General features: G+C 37.6%; 2 protein-coding genes across 2 annotated transcripts in view; one reads left to right on the top strand and one right to left on the bottom strand.

The window, feature by feature from the left end:
* LOC109828907 (anthranilate phosphoribosyltransferase) lies at positions 373 to 17,575 on the top strand. The gene is made up of 10 exons (XM_020395895.1): positions 373 to 886; positions 2,034 to 2,513; positions 2,618 to 2,775; positions 2,936 to 3,019; positions 3,987 to 4,039; positions 4,747 to 4,828; positions 14,428 to 14,535; positions 15,325 to 15,414; positions 16,365 to 16,487; positions 16,961 to 17,575. Exons 1-10 carry the CDS (start codon positions 511 to 513, stop codon positions 17,177 to 17,179), a joined length of 1,773 nt encoding a protein of 590 aa, XP_020251484.1. The 5' UTR covers positions 373 to 510; the 3' UTR covers positions 17,180 to 17,575.
* Positions 17,867 to 18,541, bottom strand: part of LOC109839114 (peroxidase 5-like) — a 1,823-nt gene continuing 1,148 nt past the window's right edge. Inside the window, exon 3 of the mRNA XM_020407546.1 lies at positions 17,867 to 18,376. Coding sequence (XP_020263135.1) covers positions 17,867 to 18,376 — 510 coding nt within the window. The remainder of the gene's footprint in view (positions 18,377 to 18,541) is intronic.

The following is an 18,541-nucleotide window of genomic DNA, read 5'->3' as shown; positions in this document are numbered from 1 at the left end:
CTTTGCGGCCAACCATCTTGAATATATTTTTTCATATTTGATTTTTTTATTTTCTCCGGCTTCTACAGGCTACTCGGCTTGATTCTAGGCTTGGGCTTTTTGGCTCTTGCTTGTGTTCTTTATTTAATTCATGAGTTTTTGTTGAGAGAAGAGATCTTAGGTTTTATTTTTTGATTAACCTGCAATTAAAGATAAAAAATAATTATTAATGGTATATTTATTCGTATAAAATAGATAATAAAGATATAAAATTATAATAAAATGTGATTATCAGAAAGGTCCGGGGTATATATGCAAAACGCCCAAGGAGAAGCTTAGGACCCCCCCGGTGACGCGGGGATTTGTGGAGGGCTTGTATCTAAAATATCATTCTCTCCAGAACGCCTCCTTTATTATACGTCCCCTCTTGCAGCGCTCTCCTCTCGTCAGTCCACTGTCCACAGCGTCATCCCAAGAGAGGAGCTGACCCCAACAACGAATCTCAACGCTCTCCTCCCCCAAAGTATCATCATGAACTCTCTCCTCTCTCCAAACCCTAACCCTAACCCTAATTTCACCAAAACCTCTCCCTTAAAACAGTCCGACCTCTCGAGCTCAACCGGCTGGATCTCTCTCAGCCCTCATACCCCGCGAATCGGCCTCTCGTTCAACCGGCGGAGCTCGACCTCGAGGTCCGCTCTCTACTCGGAGAGGATCGATTTGACTGGGTTATTGGATTCGGATCCTCCGAATCCGGCGGTGTCGACGTCGTATCGGAGCTCCGATATCCCGAGACCGAACCCGATAGTGCTGGAGGCCCAGGCTAGGGTTTGCACGGGACCGGAGCAGACGAAGCCGATGACCGAGGAGCAGGCGATGGTGGTCCTTGAGACGATTCTTAGATCAGGTGACCTCAGTTCTTTTGAGAGCTCTTACTGATATTTTTAAATTTAGGTCAACTTAGTAGTTCAACTTAATTATATTCTTCTTATTTTTGGTAAGTTTCTGCTTATTTATGTTCGTAAATGATGATTGAGAACTTTGAGATTAGGCATCGAAATATGTATATAATTGGAGCATAGTATTAGGATGTAAATGAGATTAAAATATGAAAAACTGTAAGTTTATTTATCTATCTATTTATTTATTTATTATTACTTCTTTGGGAACTATGTGGCACAATTTATTTGAAGTCAGAGAAGGAGATATTGATGGTAATTTGAATTTGTTGCCTAGAGAGTCATTGTGGACTTTTGTTACTGGATATAGTTCACCCTTGTCTTCGCAGTTTTGGGGCATTTTGTGGCATACTTTAACTGCGTGTACACTTAATTTAAACTGAAAGATGTTGCAAATTTTGGAAAAATTGTTCTACTAGATATTTATAGCTGCAAAATGCATCTCTTGCATTATAGAAAATTGACCACTGTGCTCTTTTTTGGCCCCACGAGCTGGAAAAATTCAAAATTAGGCATCACATATCGAATTGAAGTGTTCTAAAATAAAGGCAACCAATTCATTACATCAATAAATGATGCGCTAGTCCATGCTGGACATGTTTGTGGTCTAAACTTTTATTTGTTAACTTCCTGGTGTGGACTGTTTGCCACTTCTTACATCCTGTATTTCTTGAAGAATAATTATGATCTATCACTTTCAACTGAAAGGTAATCTCCAACAGGATTTAGTGCTCCAATTTTTGTTGGTCATTGGAAGTTAGGAAACAAGAGGACACTTTTATAACATTGTAAAAGATGAATGAAATTATGAAAAAGGATATGAGAAGTGAGAACACTTTTATAACATTGGTTTGGCCTTAATAGGAATGACTTACCAAGGTTTTAACGCTGATCAAAATTTCCAAGACATGGGTTGTTGGTTCTAATAGTTCAATAGTTATATCAACTGCAAACTGTTATTTTTTCTTACAACTACATGTAGAATGCAAGCACACTAATTTCATTAGAAGCTCTGCAGAGGAAGCACTGTACTTCTGCTCATGAGTCTCTATTAAATATATATTTTTACTGTCTAATTTCATTGTAACATGTAAGCTAGGGGAGAACTCAAGGATGAGGAAGTTTCTAAAGCACAGCTTGGAGCTTTCTTTGCTGCAATGACAATACGAGCAAATGCTTTTCCAGAAGCTACTCAATGGAGTGAAGGAGAAAAGCATGCCATGAGTATATTCTGGCCACGTCTTCTTCAGGTTCTCCCCAAAGATGTTATTTTCATAGCAGATCCTGAGGGTACAATCATGGGGACAAGTAGTTCTATTGGTCCTCACTATGTTGGAAATGGAATTGCTGAAATGAGACTGGTTGGTGCTCTCAGGGAAGTTTTGGCAGGTGGTCATCTTGGTTATGAGGAGGTTCAGGGTGTTCTAGGAGATGTTCTTCCTTTGAATGGTAAAAATGGAAACACAGAAATAGTGAGTGAGTCATTGCTTGCAGCATTTTTAATAGGTCAGAGGATGAATAGAGAAACTGAGCGCGAGCTCAAAGCTTACTGCCTTGCATTTGATGATGAGCTAGGTGACGACTAGCTTCCTGGTCCTGAGTTCTTTAGTACATGAAATTCTTTTGATCTCATAATCGTGTCTGATAGGCCTTTAATTTCAATCTTTACTATTTATTAGGGCCTCCACCAGTTGCTGATGTTAGATCCTTGACTCATTATGGTGAACCATATGATGGAAATACTCGTTTCTTCAGGAGTACACTGTTTGTTGCTGCAGTAAGAGCTTCTTATGGTGAATCTTGCTTGCTTCATGGTGTGGAGTGGATGCCACCTAAGGTCAGTAGAACTTTAATTGATCATTTTATTGGTGTCATTTCCTTTTACTCTTGGAACTTTCGAGTTATGTGATCCAAGGTGACTAGCATTAGTTAATTTTGTTAGCTATAATCAAATATGCATCATTTTCCCTGACATATTCTGTTGTTAAGGTTTTCAGGGGGGCATAACAGAAGGGCAGATGCTGAAGTTCATGGGTGCAAATACCCAGTTATCTCCATCACAGGCAAAAACTCTCCTAGAGGTGTGCATGCAAGTTTGGTCTTCTGTAAATCATAACTTCCTTGGGGTAGGGGTGTTCAATTGGGCCTTCGGCCCGGACCTAGCCCGGTGTCCAGCCTGGACCCGGCCGGGTCGAAACCCGACTCGGGTCTGGGAAAAGCCTCGAAAATCTGGGCTGATCGGGCTTCGGGCCCGGATCTGGGTTGTGTTGGTGGAAGCTATGCAAGTATATATATGTGGAACTATATATATATATACTTGTAAGTATACAAGTATATGATATTATATACTTATATATACTCTTACCATGGTATAGATACTAAGATATAAGTATATATAATGTAGTTATAACTTATAAGTATACTTATATGTGTATATTATAGGCTTATAGTTATATAAGTATATTTTATATAAGTGCATAAGTACAATTTTATTTAAGTATATTGCATTTAGTATGTATGTATGTATATGTATTAAGTATATCATATAAATAATATATAACTATACTTAAATAAGCATAATATAAGTATGTAACAAATACATATATAACTATATAATACGTATTTGTAAGTAAGTAATATATACTTATGTGATTCTTTTTCTCTCAAGTTATAAGTATATACAGTATACATATAATATATGTATATACAATATATAGCTATATACTAATATGTAAGTATATACTAAATTACTAATACATACTTATATAAATATAATAAGATTAATCCAACTTTTTAGCAATTTTTTTCCAAAAAAAAAAAAAATCCCGACCGGCCCAGAGCCCGACCCGGTTTGGCCCGGACCCAGACCTGCCTGGGAACCCCGGGTCTGGATCCGGGGTAGTCATTGTGCCCGGGCTGGACTCGGAATCCGGGCCGGCCCGTCCCGTTTGGACATGCCTATCTTGGAGGAGCTTTATGCTACTCTTCAATCTTGTCCTTTGATTTCAGTTTACTTCAAGTTAACTATGTGAGCGCCTAATCTTGCAGGATAAGGATCTCAGCTTCGCCTATGTTGGCCAGCAAGAAGCTCGCCCATCTTTGTAAGAACATTCATCAATGTTTATAAACTTTGGATATATTCATCTTTTTGTTATTTTTTGAGTCTTCCTATATTCTTCTACAAATGAGGCATGAATATGAGCTTCAAAGCGCATCCGTCTATTTGATTCGATACTAAAGATACTGATGCACAGTTTACCTTTGCGTGCTGCTTTACAATGACATACATTCGTAGTCTTTGTGTTAGCATAAAAACTATTATTAAGACTTCTTTTCCTTAGTTTGTATGCCAGTTTCTTAATGTTTATTGTGTTTGAACTTGTTGGTCACCTGGTGCTATCACTATTGCTCTTGTTCACCATCCCTGTAATTAGTTAGTTAAAGGATGCTGTTTTCTGTGCAGTCAGAAGTTGGCATTTGTTGGAAAAGTGTCTTGCTATATAGATGACAAGTGATGTCAAATGTGTTTTGAGTTTTGTGTTGCTTGTGCTTGAACTTTTGCTCAGAGCATGTTTGGCTAAGTGTTTATGTTCAACCAGACTTTAGTCATGCACATTATGTTATTCCAGAATGGACGATCAGCCTAAAAGAAAAGAGCTTTCTGTATATTTTTGAATCAAATACTAAATGAGCTACTAATTGTAGATGGTAGTATGTGGAACGTTTGCTGTTATTGTTGGAATCCACCTAAATTTGCGGCATTCATCTATTTTTACTCAATATCATCTGTGTTATGTTGATTCTTCAGGTATTCACTCATTGGCCTCCGGGAGCACATCAAGAAACGCCCTCCAATAGCAACATCAGAGAAAGTACAGCAGTTTGTAAGGGTAAATAATACCTTTTGTTTCGCTTGTAAAGTAGATCATATATTACTTTCCTTTTTTGCATGATTGTTTCAGTGTATTGATCGAGAAGCTTCTAACAAACTGTGACAAAACATGGTCCTGATGCTATAAACTATAAACTTGTTTGCAATGGTGCTAAAATGGTTGATGATTGGTTATTTTCCTTCCGCTAATTTTCTTGGAGCATCATCTGCCTGCACACCAAATTTTTCTTGAAATGTTATAAACTAATACTTGCGAGCAAATGTTGCCTTAGTAGGAAATATGGGGACACAAGAAAACTACAGTCTAAAACTCGAGAACCACTTGGCTTAATCATGGGTTTCCCTCTTGTTTATAAACTTTATATTGTGTCTGTTCCATATCTTGCATTCCATATTTTTAGTACTTTGATATGATCACAATATCCTTGATCATTTGCTTATTTTCCTCCCATATAATTTTCTCGAATTGTCATTTGCTTCCTCTCCACTTACTAGAAAAATTATAAACTAACCTAGTGCATAAGCGGAGCATAGCAAAAAATAGCTAAAACCTAGAAGGCGGGGTTCTAAAGCTAGAAAATTACATGTCATCAGTTTTCTCATGCCTTTTCATGTTAGAATAGATAATTATTACCCTTAACCTAGGCTTGTCCAAAAGGGCCGACCCAGATTTTCGAGTCCGGACTGGGCAAAAAGCCCTACCTAGACCCGGGCCCGGAGGGCTCGTGTCGCATCGGGCTGGCTTGGTTTTTTAACTTGTTCTTTTTTTCATTTTTGTGCAATAAAAAGGAAAAATTTTAGATTTTTTGTTAAAAAATGATAACTTCAGAAGTAATTAAAAACATGCAAAATTTTAACAAAGAAATTCAATCTTATTATTGGTCACTTATATAATTATGCAATTTGCAAATTTCATAGAAAGTAAAAACGATCAAAAATAATTTTTTTATTATTAATTACTGAGAATTACAATATTTTTTGTAAATTATTGCATCACAATAGATGAGTACATGCTAACTACATTGGGAACTACCTATCTATATCACTATCATTCGCAAGTCGCAACTCTTTTCGTTTAAAAAAAATAAAGACTAAAAATTACAAATAACTTTCTAGTTTCTACATTTTAACTCATATCATTAACTCATTAAGTCTATCTTTAATACTAGTTATCCGGTCGATATCTTGAGTTCTCTTCTCATACCTTCACCAATCTTGTAAACACATTACCGCCTGTACAGTAGATGGATCTAGTGATATTCTGTAGTCATCCATTAACTGTCCTGATGTACTGAAGATGGATTCAGGACCTGCAGTAGAAATACACACTGTTAGTAAATCACGAGAGTCATGATGGAAAACATAAGACATGAAACTGTTTCATATACTTTCTACTATTGCAAAATATCAAACTCTTCATTATTTTGAGGTTAGACTAAAAGTACAACTAAATATTGTTCAATTTTAGAAATTTTCCTTGATGATGCTCCTGTTTTACGACTACTGTCCATATCAGTTAGCCTCTCTATCATGATTGTCTATCAAAACCCTTATCTTTGCTCCGTCTAGAGCTCGTAGAACCTATATGTTGAGATGGTAACAACCAAATAATAATATAGTAGCATCATATTATTTTTTTCACAACTTATAATTGTCCATTCACATCAATTATTCCTTACTAGAACTATATGCAGGGATAAAACTAGAAGCATAGAAAGTAATAAAATTATTTGCAATTTCTTTCTAATTTATTACTACATTTAATAGTGCATAAGTGGAATTCACCTATGCTCAACATCTTTCGGAAGTAATTTAGCATTTTAATTTTTTCTTCTGCACAATTATTTTTATCTCTTAAGTCTTTGTTCAGAAGCATTATGAACATAAGTTATAACCCTAATTTTTTCTATCATTGGTCTTATTTCATCAAATGCACTTTGTATAATTAGATTCAAAATATGACACTCGCATCTAATATAAAAAGGTCACATTGACATGACAATAGCGAAGATGATTTGATATGATTTATAAATACGTTGTTATTGTTTGGGTTATCTAGTGAAAAATAATATTTTTTAGCAATTTCTAATTTTAAAAGTTCTTCAATTATTATATTTGCAACATTCACACTAGTGTGTAAATCTTCAAATGAAATACAAGAAATAACTCTTCTAAACATTTGCAAAACGTCATCTATCCAGTGTGTTGTGATACATAAATAACATGTTTGTGTTCTAGATATCTAAATATCAGAAGTTAGAGAAAATCTATAGTTTAAGCTTTGTTTTGAGATTTGAAGAGAAAAGAGTTTCTTGGAGAGATCTCCCCTTACTCTATATTTTATTATTTATAAAGATGAATTAGTTACAAGTTAGTCTCACAAACAATGTGAGACTAAACCAATGCTAAACTAATACTCTCTTCTAACACTTCCCTTCAAGCTGGAACATATATATCATGCATATGCCCAGCTTGTCACAAATAAAGTCAACCCGTGTTCGATCAAGTAGTTTTATAAGAATGTTTGCCAACTGATGTATTGTCGATACATGTTTTGCCGTGGTGATTTTGTCTTCGAGCTTCTTGCGGACTACATGACAATCGACTTCAATGTGCTTGGTTTTCTCATGAAACACATGATTCTTAGCAATGTGAATTGCTGTTTTATTATCGTCATATAGACTCATGGGACATTCTAGAGGGAGATCAATCTCTGTCAATAGGTCTCTGATCCAAATCATGTCAAGTGTCGTATTTGTCATAGCTCTGTATTATGATTCTGTATTGGATCGAGACAACACTTTGCTTCTTACTTTTTCATGACACCAGATTTTTTCCGAGAAAGACATAATATCCAGTAATCGATCTCCTATCAAAAGGACGTCCGGCCCAATCTGCATCAGAGAAGCCTGCAACTCTGGTGTGCCTTTGATTTGAGTAGAAAAATTTTCATCCTGGAACCTTCTTCAAGTACCTCAAAATTCTCATTACTACATCCAAGTGAGTAGTTCTTGGTACAGATAAGAACTGACTCACAACACTGACTGCGAATGTGATGTCAAGTCTGATCACCGTTAGATAATTCAGTTTTCCTACCAATCTCCTATACTGCCCAACATCCTCAAGAAGCTCTCCCTAGTCTGATAGTAGTTTTGAGTTTACATCCATTGGAAAATCATTATTTTGACATCCTAACATCCCGGCTTCTGAGAGCATATCCAGGACATATTTTCTTTGTGATAGAAGAATGCCCTTCGTTTGCTTTGTAACTATAATGCCTAGGAAGTATTTTAGGGAACCAAGATCTTTGATTTGAAAATATGTCTGTAAATGCTTCTTCAGGCTGTTAATACTAGAAGCATCATCTCCTGTAATTACAATGTCATCCACATAGACAACTAGCATAATTTGTTTCCCATTCTGAAATCGTCAGAAGATAAAGTGATCTTTCTGTGCACGACAAAGCCTAAATTTCTAAAGAATCGATGCAAAACGTCCAAACCAGGCTCTCGGAGACTGCTTCAGACCATAGAGTGATTTTTTCAGCCTACACCTTCGCATTCGCCCCATGAGCAACAAAACCTGGTGGTTGCTCCATGTAAACCTCATCTAGGATACCATTAAAGAATGCATTCTTGATGTCCAACTGATAAAGTGGCTAGTGATGTTTCGCTGCTAACGAAACAAAAATCCAAACATATGTTATTTTTGTCACTGTAGAAGGTATTTATATAATCCAAGCCATATAATTGTGAATAGCCTTTAGCAACCAGTTGGGCTTTCAGGCATGCCAAAGTTCCATCAGAATTTAACTTGACAGTGTACACTTGCAACCGACGGAACGCTTTCCTGACGGAAGTGAGATCAAATCTCAAGTCTCATTCTGCTGCAAGGTCCTCATTTAGTCCTGCATCGCTTGGTTCTAACCTGAAATAGATAGGACTTCTGACACATTCTTGGATACCAAATAAGAGTCGAGGGAAGTAACAAAAGATCGAAAGATAGAGGAGAGGCGATCATAGTATACAAAGTTAGAATAGAATGTTGAGTACAAGTTCGTGTCCCTTTCCGAAGTGCAATAGGAATGTCTTCCGTAAAAGGGGGTAAATTTGTACTTACTGATTCAGGTTTTTCGGGCGGAGGACGTTGTGTTGAGACTGACATTGGCACAGGAGCAGGAGCAGAGCGACGATAATAAACTTGAATTGGATCGTTAAACCAAACCGAGTCTTTGCCAGTAGTGCAAATAATATTATCAGTGGATGAACCACCACTGTTAACCAATGATTCTTACAGGATAAATAGTCGTACTCATCCGGTGATAATAGAAATGGACAACTAGAATGATCGATTTATCTTCAAAGAATGTTGCATCAGCAGATAACACAAGACAATTGAGTGACGCACAGAAACACTTGTAATCTTTATGCTTTCGGGAGTAGCCAAAAAAATACCTTTAATAGACCGAGAGTCAAAACTTTTGTTTATTTGGACTATGATTATGAACAAAGCACAGAGAGCCAAAAATCTTTGGAGGAGAGATCATCGTTGGAGTATAGAACTTTGAAAGGAATTTTATCTTGTAGAACAGAAGAGGACATTCGATTAATCAAGTAACATGCTGTTAAGATAGCTTCCCCTCAAATTTCTTTGGGAACATGACGATAAAATAGCAAGGTCTGAGCAATATCAAGGAGATGTTTATTTTTTCGTTCAACTCTATTTTGCTGAGGAGTGTAAACACAAGAAGACTGATGGAGGATTCCATGTTCAAGGACACTAGTGAAGTTGCCATCTAAATAGTCGTTTGTATTATCAGATCGTAAATTTTTTATCGAAATCTTGAATTGATTGACTATTTAAGAATAAATGAGCTTAAATATAGTGAAGATTTCAGACCTAGACTTGAGAAGATAAATCCAAGTAACACGAGAGTGATCATCCACAAAACTAACAAAATATCAGAATCCCAGTTTAGAAGTTATTGGACATGGTCTCCAGATCTCAGAATGAACAAAATCAAATGGCTTAGCAGCCCTCTTATTGACTCGATTAAGATAAGATACATGATGGTGTTTGCCAAGTTGACACGACTCACACTCTAATAAGGAAAGAGATTTGAACTGGGGATTAAGAAGCTTGAGAACAGAGAGAGGGATGTCCTAGCTGACAGTGGTATTGTAGGGTTGATAAGTTTCTGATACAAGCCAAATGTTTGGCGTCTAATTCCACTTTATAAAGATCGTTCTGCTCATGTCCCGTCCCAATCGTTTTCCTCGTGATCAGGTCCTGAAAGACAAAATGCGTGGGGAAGAATGTCACTGTACAGCTTAGAAGTTTAGTAATCTTACTAACAAATAAAATGTTATAGGGAAAACTAGGAAGATAGAATACGAAGAAAAGAGGAAAACCAGGAGTAGGATTGGTATTACCGATACCTTGAATAGGTGTACGTCAACCATCAACTAATATAACTGAATTAGATGTAGGGGAGAAAGATGACAAGATACCTTGATTCTCAGTCATATGATCTGTGACACATGTATCTATAATCCAAGTATTAGACGAAGACGATGTAAGAAGATAAAGGGGTACCTGCACTTTTGAGACTAGCGGATAAGGAGGAAGACGATGTTTGTGAACTCTGGTACTGCTGGAATAATTGAAATTGCTGAAATTAACGTTGCAGCTCCACATCATGGAAGAGTGACTGTGGTTGACTTTCACTATCAGATGAGGTAAAGTTGTCCTGAGTGGTCATGTAAACACTATTGACTTTTTTCTTTTTCAATTCAAGACAATTATATTTGAGATGTATTGACTGGTGACAATAGTTACTAGTGTTCACTGAGTCATCGTCATGAGCATGTCCGCCTTGAGATGGACCTCCATGACCACCTCGTTTATCACCTCGGCCCCCAGAACGACCAGTGTGGTAACCTTCCCTCTCTTCAAAGTTTCCTCTACATTTTCCAGGATCACTAGTATGACCCCCTCGTCCATAAAACTGCTAACTCTGAGTGGCAAGCGCAGAGCGATCTGCAGTGGATGTAAGTGGCTGTGCATGGACAACATTCTTCAAAAAGTGATAAGTCTTAGCCAGAGAACTAATGGCGGAGCTCCTCATGATTTGTGATCGAGCAGAGAAGTAAATGGAATCGAGGGTACCTAAGTAGGTGAGTACCATAAGTTTGTTCCATTAGTTCTGTATTTATTTTACATACCTAGTAATAGAAAAAATCTGACGAAGTTCCTCAATTAGATGATTGAACTCATCATAATGATCATCCATGGGTTTACCATCCTGTTTCTTACGAAATAGCTCTTGAATTATTTCATATGCCCGATTAATATTGTTGCTACCCCCATTGAGATCTTGCAAAAAGTATCAAAGTTTTTTCATTGTCATACAATAAAGAACTAAATCTTGAATTTTAGGCTCTATGATAATACGAATTTGATGCTATATGACACTATCATCCAATGTCCAAGATTCTAATGTCAGAGTAGGAGGGTCCGTCAACAAATGGCCAGTTTTGCCTCGGCCTGCCACAAAGATTTCAATAACATGTTTTCACTGGAAATAGTTAATTCCATCAAGGTTTCGGTCAATGATTCTACCAGAAAATATATCCGAAACTTTCATCTGGACCATTAACTCAGAATTCTTGAGTTCCTCAGATCCAGCCATTATGAAATACACGAGTAGAGTTCAAGACAATACCCTCCACAAGTTGTACTCTAAAATGAAAACAATCAAAATATGTCCAAGTTTAAGAAAATAATTCTTGAATTAGCCAGTGGGCTGAATAAGTCCAAGAACCCGATTGTTTAATTTTGAACCCGAAGGTTAAAGTGCAAGAACTCGAAGGTTAACATGGAACCCGGAGGTTAAAGATTAAAAACCCGAAGGTTAAAGATTAAGAACTCGGATGTTAAGATGGAACCTGAAGTTTTTTTTATTTTTACAAGGCAACTCACAGATCTGATTTAGATCTGAAAGTAAAAAGAGAGTGACGAGCGGCTGACATGGCGGCAGCGAGCGAGGGCCTCATGGTGGCGACGGTCATCAACGGCAAGCGGCGTCGGGTTGCAGATCTAGATCGGATGACGAATGAGCTCGAGGGCGAGGACGTGGATGAGGTGGACGAGGATGAGGACAATGATGATGACGATGATGGCGATGACGATGACGAGGAAGATGAGGACGATGACGATGGCGTGGACGACAAATGAACTTGGCGGCGAGTGCTGTGGATGTGAAGATGCGATAATTAGGGTTAGGGTTTCGGAGAGAGGCAGTTGCAGGGTTTTGGCGGTTAGGGTTTTGGAGACAAGCGACTGACCTAGGGTTAGGGTTAGGGTTAGGCTTAGGAATTTGGATTGGTATTAGGGTTAGAGTTAGGGATAGGCTCTGATACCATGTTAAGATTTAAAGAGAAAATAGTTTCTTGGAGAGATCTCCCCTCACTCTATACTTTATTATTTATAGAGATGAATTAGTTACAAGTTAGTGTCATAGGCAATGTGAGACTAAACCAATGCTAATTAATACTCTCTTCTAACACTTTGAAAATAAGAAATTATTACTCGTGATAATTTTTCAAAATATCTCATTAGCAACTTTGGCGAGAATTTTTTTGAAAAGCGGGATAAAAATGTCTCTATTTATATCCTCCAGTTAATTATCTTTTACTAATTTAAAAGGAAGATTTTAAGAATAATAAACCTGATGATGCTTTTTTTGTCTCTAATTGGGTGGTAGTTAACTGAACCGAGGCTACCGGAGGAAGATGATTGAGAGATTCGAGATTGGCGGATGTCGCGTTGAGCTGTTCCTTGACCTCTATTGTGTTTTTGGAAATGTCATTTGAGGTGGTTAGTCCCACTCTTCACTCTTCTGATGAGCTTCTAAGACATGACTGCATAACTCACATTTTGCCTTTTTTGGCGAGAAGTCTACCGTATTCATCCTTGGTAACTCCTATCTTCTTGAAAAAAGCTCACATTTTTGATTTAGGAACTCTAGGTGTTGGATCATCGTCAGATTTGAGTTCAACATTGGTAGGAGTGGTAGTTGCAGGACTCAATTCGGGAGATAAATTTTGTTCTTTGTAATCGGAGGAGGAAGCTAATAAAATTAGAGAATTAGATAGTATTGGAAAGAATATAAGACATTAAGAGATAGCATTGTTGTATTAGAGAGATTAAGAGAGAGTATTAGAGAGAAGAAGATGAGTTTTGGATGAGGGGAAAAAATAAAAATTCTCTCTATTTATAGAGACAACCCCCTAGTCAAATGAACAAAATACCCTCAAATATTGGTCTTGTTTTATCGTTTTGGAGGGTGTTTTGTTCATTTGACCAAAATATAGCTGTTTTGGCTATTTTGGTCTGCCCAAATCGTGCTGGGTCAGGGTTTGTGTCAGCTCGGATCCGAGTTTGTCTGCCCGGAACCTTAAAACCCTGGCTGGGTCGGGCCTGGGTTGGGCTTCTGCAATACAACGCGGGCCTGGAACCAAGCTGGGACCTACCATCTGGGCTTTTCCCAGGCTCGGGCCGGGTTTTGGCCTGACTGGGTCCGAGCCAAAGCCGGAATAGACATGCCTACCTTAACCCTTACATTAGAAGGGACCTATAACATGCTATAAGAGGTTTTTTGGGTCAAATCTCATAGTGTGCACATTTAACAGTGATTATAAAATGCATACCGGGGAGCAAATAGTCCAGGTTTTAGTTCGTGAAAAGAACGTTCAAACTATGTGAGGGCATATCAGAGTATGAAACCACAACCCTTAACGCTCATCAAAACTTCGACTTTGGAGTTTTGTGCTGAAGAAGGGACTTTTAACAGTGGGTTTCTCTTGACAAACTTCATTTATTGACTGTGCTGATTTTGTTCCATTTATTTCATTTTATTTCCTGCACCTGCTTCTGAGTTGTATGAAAATGCTTGTTTCTTTGAAATTCATGGCTTCTGTGTAGATCTTAAAAAATTCCAGAAACCCTTCTGAGCTAGAAGGAATAATGTAACAAGGCATCGTTGCTGAGTCACACACAACATTTTCCCACATAATATGCTACTTCTATGATGAATCTGTGTTGTCTACCAAAATTCCTCCATCATTCTGCATTGCTAATTACACTATACCACACAATATTAGCATCGTCTTGTTTGATTGTTATTTCTCTAAATGGAAAATCAAAGATATATGGATGCAGTTCGTAGGGCACACACGGAACGAGAATGGATATGGGTTTAGCTCAATAGTTGCATGCATTAGGTTCTTTCTCTGGTGAATTTTGGCAATTTGTCTGACTTAGTTGGTGGTGTACACCTACTCAGAAGCCTAAGTCAAATTTATTTCTAATTTTTAGATTATTCTGATTATTTTCAGATTTTTAAATATGGTGTTCAAATATATCCACCTTAATCTTATCATGAATACTGTAGTTAAGTAAAAAAGAAAGTATAATGATGTCTATAAAGAAAATATAATGATGTCGTTGACACATTTCCATAAGCAGCCAGATTTGTGATCCCTATACTTTACGTGCCTTGTGGTAAGATGTTTACAGGTTCTTTTGTCTATGTAGGCTCGTGGAAGAGAAGCTATTGTGGCGGGATTTTATCATGAGGGTTATGAAGAACCCTTGTTAATGCTTATGAGAAGAAGAAAAGTCCATTCAGGCTTGGTTGTTAAGGTATTTTATGTCTTAGCATACAAGTGACCATTTGGTATGGCATCAGAGAGAAATACATGTGGATTAGCATTAACAAAATCAATCCCTTCTCTCTATTTTTCTCTTTACTTTTCTCTTCTAGTCGACCTCTCACATACGAACATATGGTTCTAAATTATATTATGTACTTATCAAGCATTTCAGTAGAAGCTGTCTTGACAGTGCTTTCTTTATGATTATTACACTGTTGTTTTATGCACTTAGCTAAGTTACATAAAACATATCATGAAAATCATGTTTTCAAAGTTGATAATTAACAGTGCATACTGTACAGGTGCAGTTTGGCTTCATGCTAAATGTCTAAAGAACTGATTTTTTTGTTCTTTGCCGATCATTTATTTCAGCAGCATGCAAAACATTTGCTAGCTCCAATTTCCCAAACCCATGCCTACCCCATCGTAATCTTCCCTACCATCCCTCACACACATATAACCATGTCCCCACACACACAAAAGAAAAAGGGAAAAGAAAACTATGCAATATTATGCTAAATGTCTAAAGAACTGATTTTTTATTCTTTGCCGATCATTTTTTTTCAGCAACGTGCAAACCATTTGCTAGCTTCAATGCCTCAAACCCATGCCCACCCCACTGTAATCTCCCCCACCCCTCCTCTCCCCCTCCCTGCATCCCTCACACACATATAACCATATCCACACACACATACAAAAGGGGGAAAAATTCAATATCAGTACTTTATAATTTCAGGCATCTGCCTCGTAACTCATCTGGTTATTTATGCTGCTGTAGGGTGAGGAAGGTGCACTATCCATGACAACTAAAACAAGATCAGTGAATGCATCAAAAGGTCTTCCAGTCGGATTTCGCTCTCCATTTCAATTTAACTGACACTTCGTTCGGATGGTTATGGCCTGGTGATTCAATTGATTTCTTTCCCTTAGACATTATAGAGGATAGAATGCTTGATTGGGGTGAAGGCCAACTCATGCACGATGCAATCATCAAATACACTATTGGAACTTGACCTAACCCGAACTTAACCCAAATTTAACACGTACCCAACCTGATCATAAAGTAACCTGTTCAGGGTGGGTTGGGCAAAGTCTTGTTTGGGTCATATTGGTCAGGTTAGCTATCACAGTGATATTAAAATGAAAATCATTGTGCAAAAACTACAAATATTCAATAATTTAAACTAACATTTATATAAGTAGCTGTACAAAAATTACTCGAAATATGCAATGTATTTTTAATTAAATTCTAGGTAGTATGAATGCTAAAAATCTTAGGATGTAATTCCTTTTTCTTTACATGTTGCATATCTAAATATTTAAATGTAATTAGTTCGAATTCAACTTTCTTTAACTTGAAACATGAGAATGGCAATTTGTAGAGGGTACAGAAGGGGTGCTAGGGTTAAAGTTCATTACTCACACGCATTTACATAAATATGCATGTAGTTGTATAACAACATTGCTGGCTTGGGTTGGACTGGGATGCCAAAAGGTTAACCCTAATCTAACCCGAAAACTTTACAAATCAAACTTCTCATATGCTCAATCCAGCCGAACCTTGTCCATCGAGTGAGAAAATTTGTTGGACATGAGGGGTTGAGGTTAACCCAAATTTGGACCTGTATATGACATGTGGAATTAATGTTAATCCGTCAGGGTTAACTAAACAGCGTGCCAAGTGCCAACCCTTAAATCCAACATGGTTCCAGCATTCAATCTTCATATTTGTATGTGCAGTATATACCTTTTAAAATGCATATAATTTTACTTTATTTGTCTACTCATAGAAATTTTTATTTTCTGTTTTGATGGATCTGTTTGTCTACTTATTATCCATTCCGTCTTTGTGAAGGAATTACGCGCGAGAGTTTCTCCATTGATGTTAATGCCAAAGATTATGGTTTTGAACCAACAGATACTCCAAGAACTGATAGATCAGTATGTTCTTTCTTCCATCCTTGTCTTCTCGCTTAATATATTAACTGGGCTATCGTGTGCTTTCATTAAAATCATAAGATTGTTTTATAGTGTTAATCGGTTCTTCCATAAACACATACTTTTGATGTAACATTTGTGGTTATTTTTGTTTTCTATTTTTATTTTTTTGGGGCTAATAATAAAGTGAAATTGATGGAACTTGTTGCTTGGGGAGAGAGGAAAGACAGGTATTGATTTCATGAGTTTTTTTTTTTTTTTGACTTGGATGCAAAATCATGCATTTTCTTAAGTGAAATATCTGCCACCTAATATATAGGTAATATTGACTTGAGATGTAAAAGTCATTTCCATGGTAACTAATTTTATATCTACAAGCAATGTCTTCATCTTCTAGTAACTAGACTTGGATAAGCAACAACTTGATTGCTTGACGATATTAGTTAATTATACAACATCCTTCCTCCAAATTTCAGGTTCTGAAAAATATAGAGTTGGGTATAGCAGCATTATCTGGTGAAAAAGGGCCAGCCTATGATCGAATAATCTTGAATGCCGGAATGGTTGACCATTTACTGGGCTGCAGAGGAGCTGAGGACGTACATTCTGCCTTGGAGCGGGCAAGAGAAGCCGTTGACAGTGGCAAGGCTCTCAGGAGGCTCATGAACTACATAAAGATATCTCACAAAGTATAATAATTCCGACATATAATGAATTTGTTGTTGTCCGTGTAATTTTGCTGAAAGCTGTAACAGGATGTGCATTGCTCTTGTACAGACCAATAGACAGAAAACAGGTGCAAACCAATAAACAAAAAAAAGAAAAAAGAAAAAAGAAAAGATAAGGAACCAGGTGCAAACCAATAAACAGAAAAAGAAAAATGAAAAGAAAAGATAAGGAACTGGGTCGGTTGTGTGATGAAGCCTTTTTTTTTTGAAACAAAATTTTCAGTTTAATTTTGCTCACTTGTAGGAACCTAAAACCAGGATGTTTTCTTTATGTTCTGAATTGTTGTAATTTATGTGTATGTATTCTATCTTGCAACGATGCTTCATTAGGAAAAGCACACTACTCATTTTTATTTGATTGTATGCGGTCTGTCTTACAAATTTCAAGCTGTTTGGTTGCAGACTTGCAGAAGTATCATATTCAGGGTGTAGTTGAAACTGTATCATGGTGCATCTCAATAAGTGTTGCAATCAGATTCTTGCCAATTTGTAAGTAGTATTTGCTCTCGGCCTCTTACAAACAACATAATATTGAATTTAAAACAACACTGATTACAACTACATCACACTTGTTAATTCCCATTTTTCTAGCGCTACAGCAAAAACATACTCATATTGGCGTATCTTTTTTTTTAATATCAGTGCCCATATTTATCATTCATTAAATCCGAGGAACCCTGAAACGGCAAACTCTGATTCTCTCTGACCTGATTCCTCCTGATCTGAGTGTGTCTGACCTGATTCCATCTGACCTGATTGTGTCTGAACTGATTCTGTCTGACCTGATTCTCCCTGATCTTCGTTTACGAACCTGCAGTCTCTCCTGATCTCCCCTTGATCTCCCACAAGCACACCAACCGCTGAAAGTTTCGCCATTGCTTTTGTAAACAAATCCTCCCATAGTCCAGGTTTCTCCGAAAGCTCCTTCACTATCCTACTTGTCCTCTCATCATTTGTCAGCGTCTGGTCTGATGTCAGTAGCCCCCTCCCCTTCATCAAATGCCTATAATACGAAGCGTCCAGCTTTTGGCTGGTTCCGACGTCGAAGGGGACCTTCATTGCACTGTCGAGGTCGAGCCCCTTGGTGATCAGGGTCAGCAGCGACTCCGTCTGCGGACACCTTGCCTTCAGCACCTCGGCGTACATAACGTCCAAGGTTGGGTCCTGCAGTGCAGTCTCGCTGTGGTTGTACAACCTGCTCCAAAACATCGGACAGTGGGCTCCCCCGATAGAGTGGGCCCCTGAGAGCACCACGAGATCGGCCGTGGTCAGGCCTTTCTCGGCAAATTTGGCGATGAGAACGTGGGAGTCAGAGGCTGGAGACGGGAG

The sequence above is a fragment of the Asparagus officinalis genome, chromosome 1 (assembly GCF_001876935.1).
Source record: "Asparagus officinalis chromosome 1, Aspof.V1, whole genome shotgun sequence".
Lineage (NCBI taxonomy): Eukaryota > Viridiplantae > Streptophyta > Magnoliopsida > Asparagales > Asparagaceae > Asparagus > Asparagus officinalis.
The sequence above is the reverse complement of the archived record's forward strand: the minus strand, read 5'-3'. Positions and strand labels throughout refer to the sequence as shown.

Bases quoted from the DNA above. Each gene is read 5' to 3' on its own strand.
- LOC109828907 (XM_020395895.1), top strand. From the start codon at position 511: ATGAACTCTCTCCTCTCTCCAAACCCTAACCCTAACCCTAATTTCACC. The intron at 2,776-2,935 runs GTCAGTAGAACT...TAAGGTTTTCAG, and splicing joins TGGAGTGGATGCCACCTAAG to GGGGGCATAACAGAAGGGCA. The intron at 16,488-16,960 runs GTATGTTCTTTC...TCCAAATTTCAG, and splicing joins CTCCAAGAACTGATAGATCA to GTTCTGAAAAATATAGAGTT.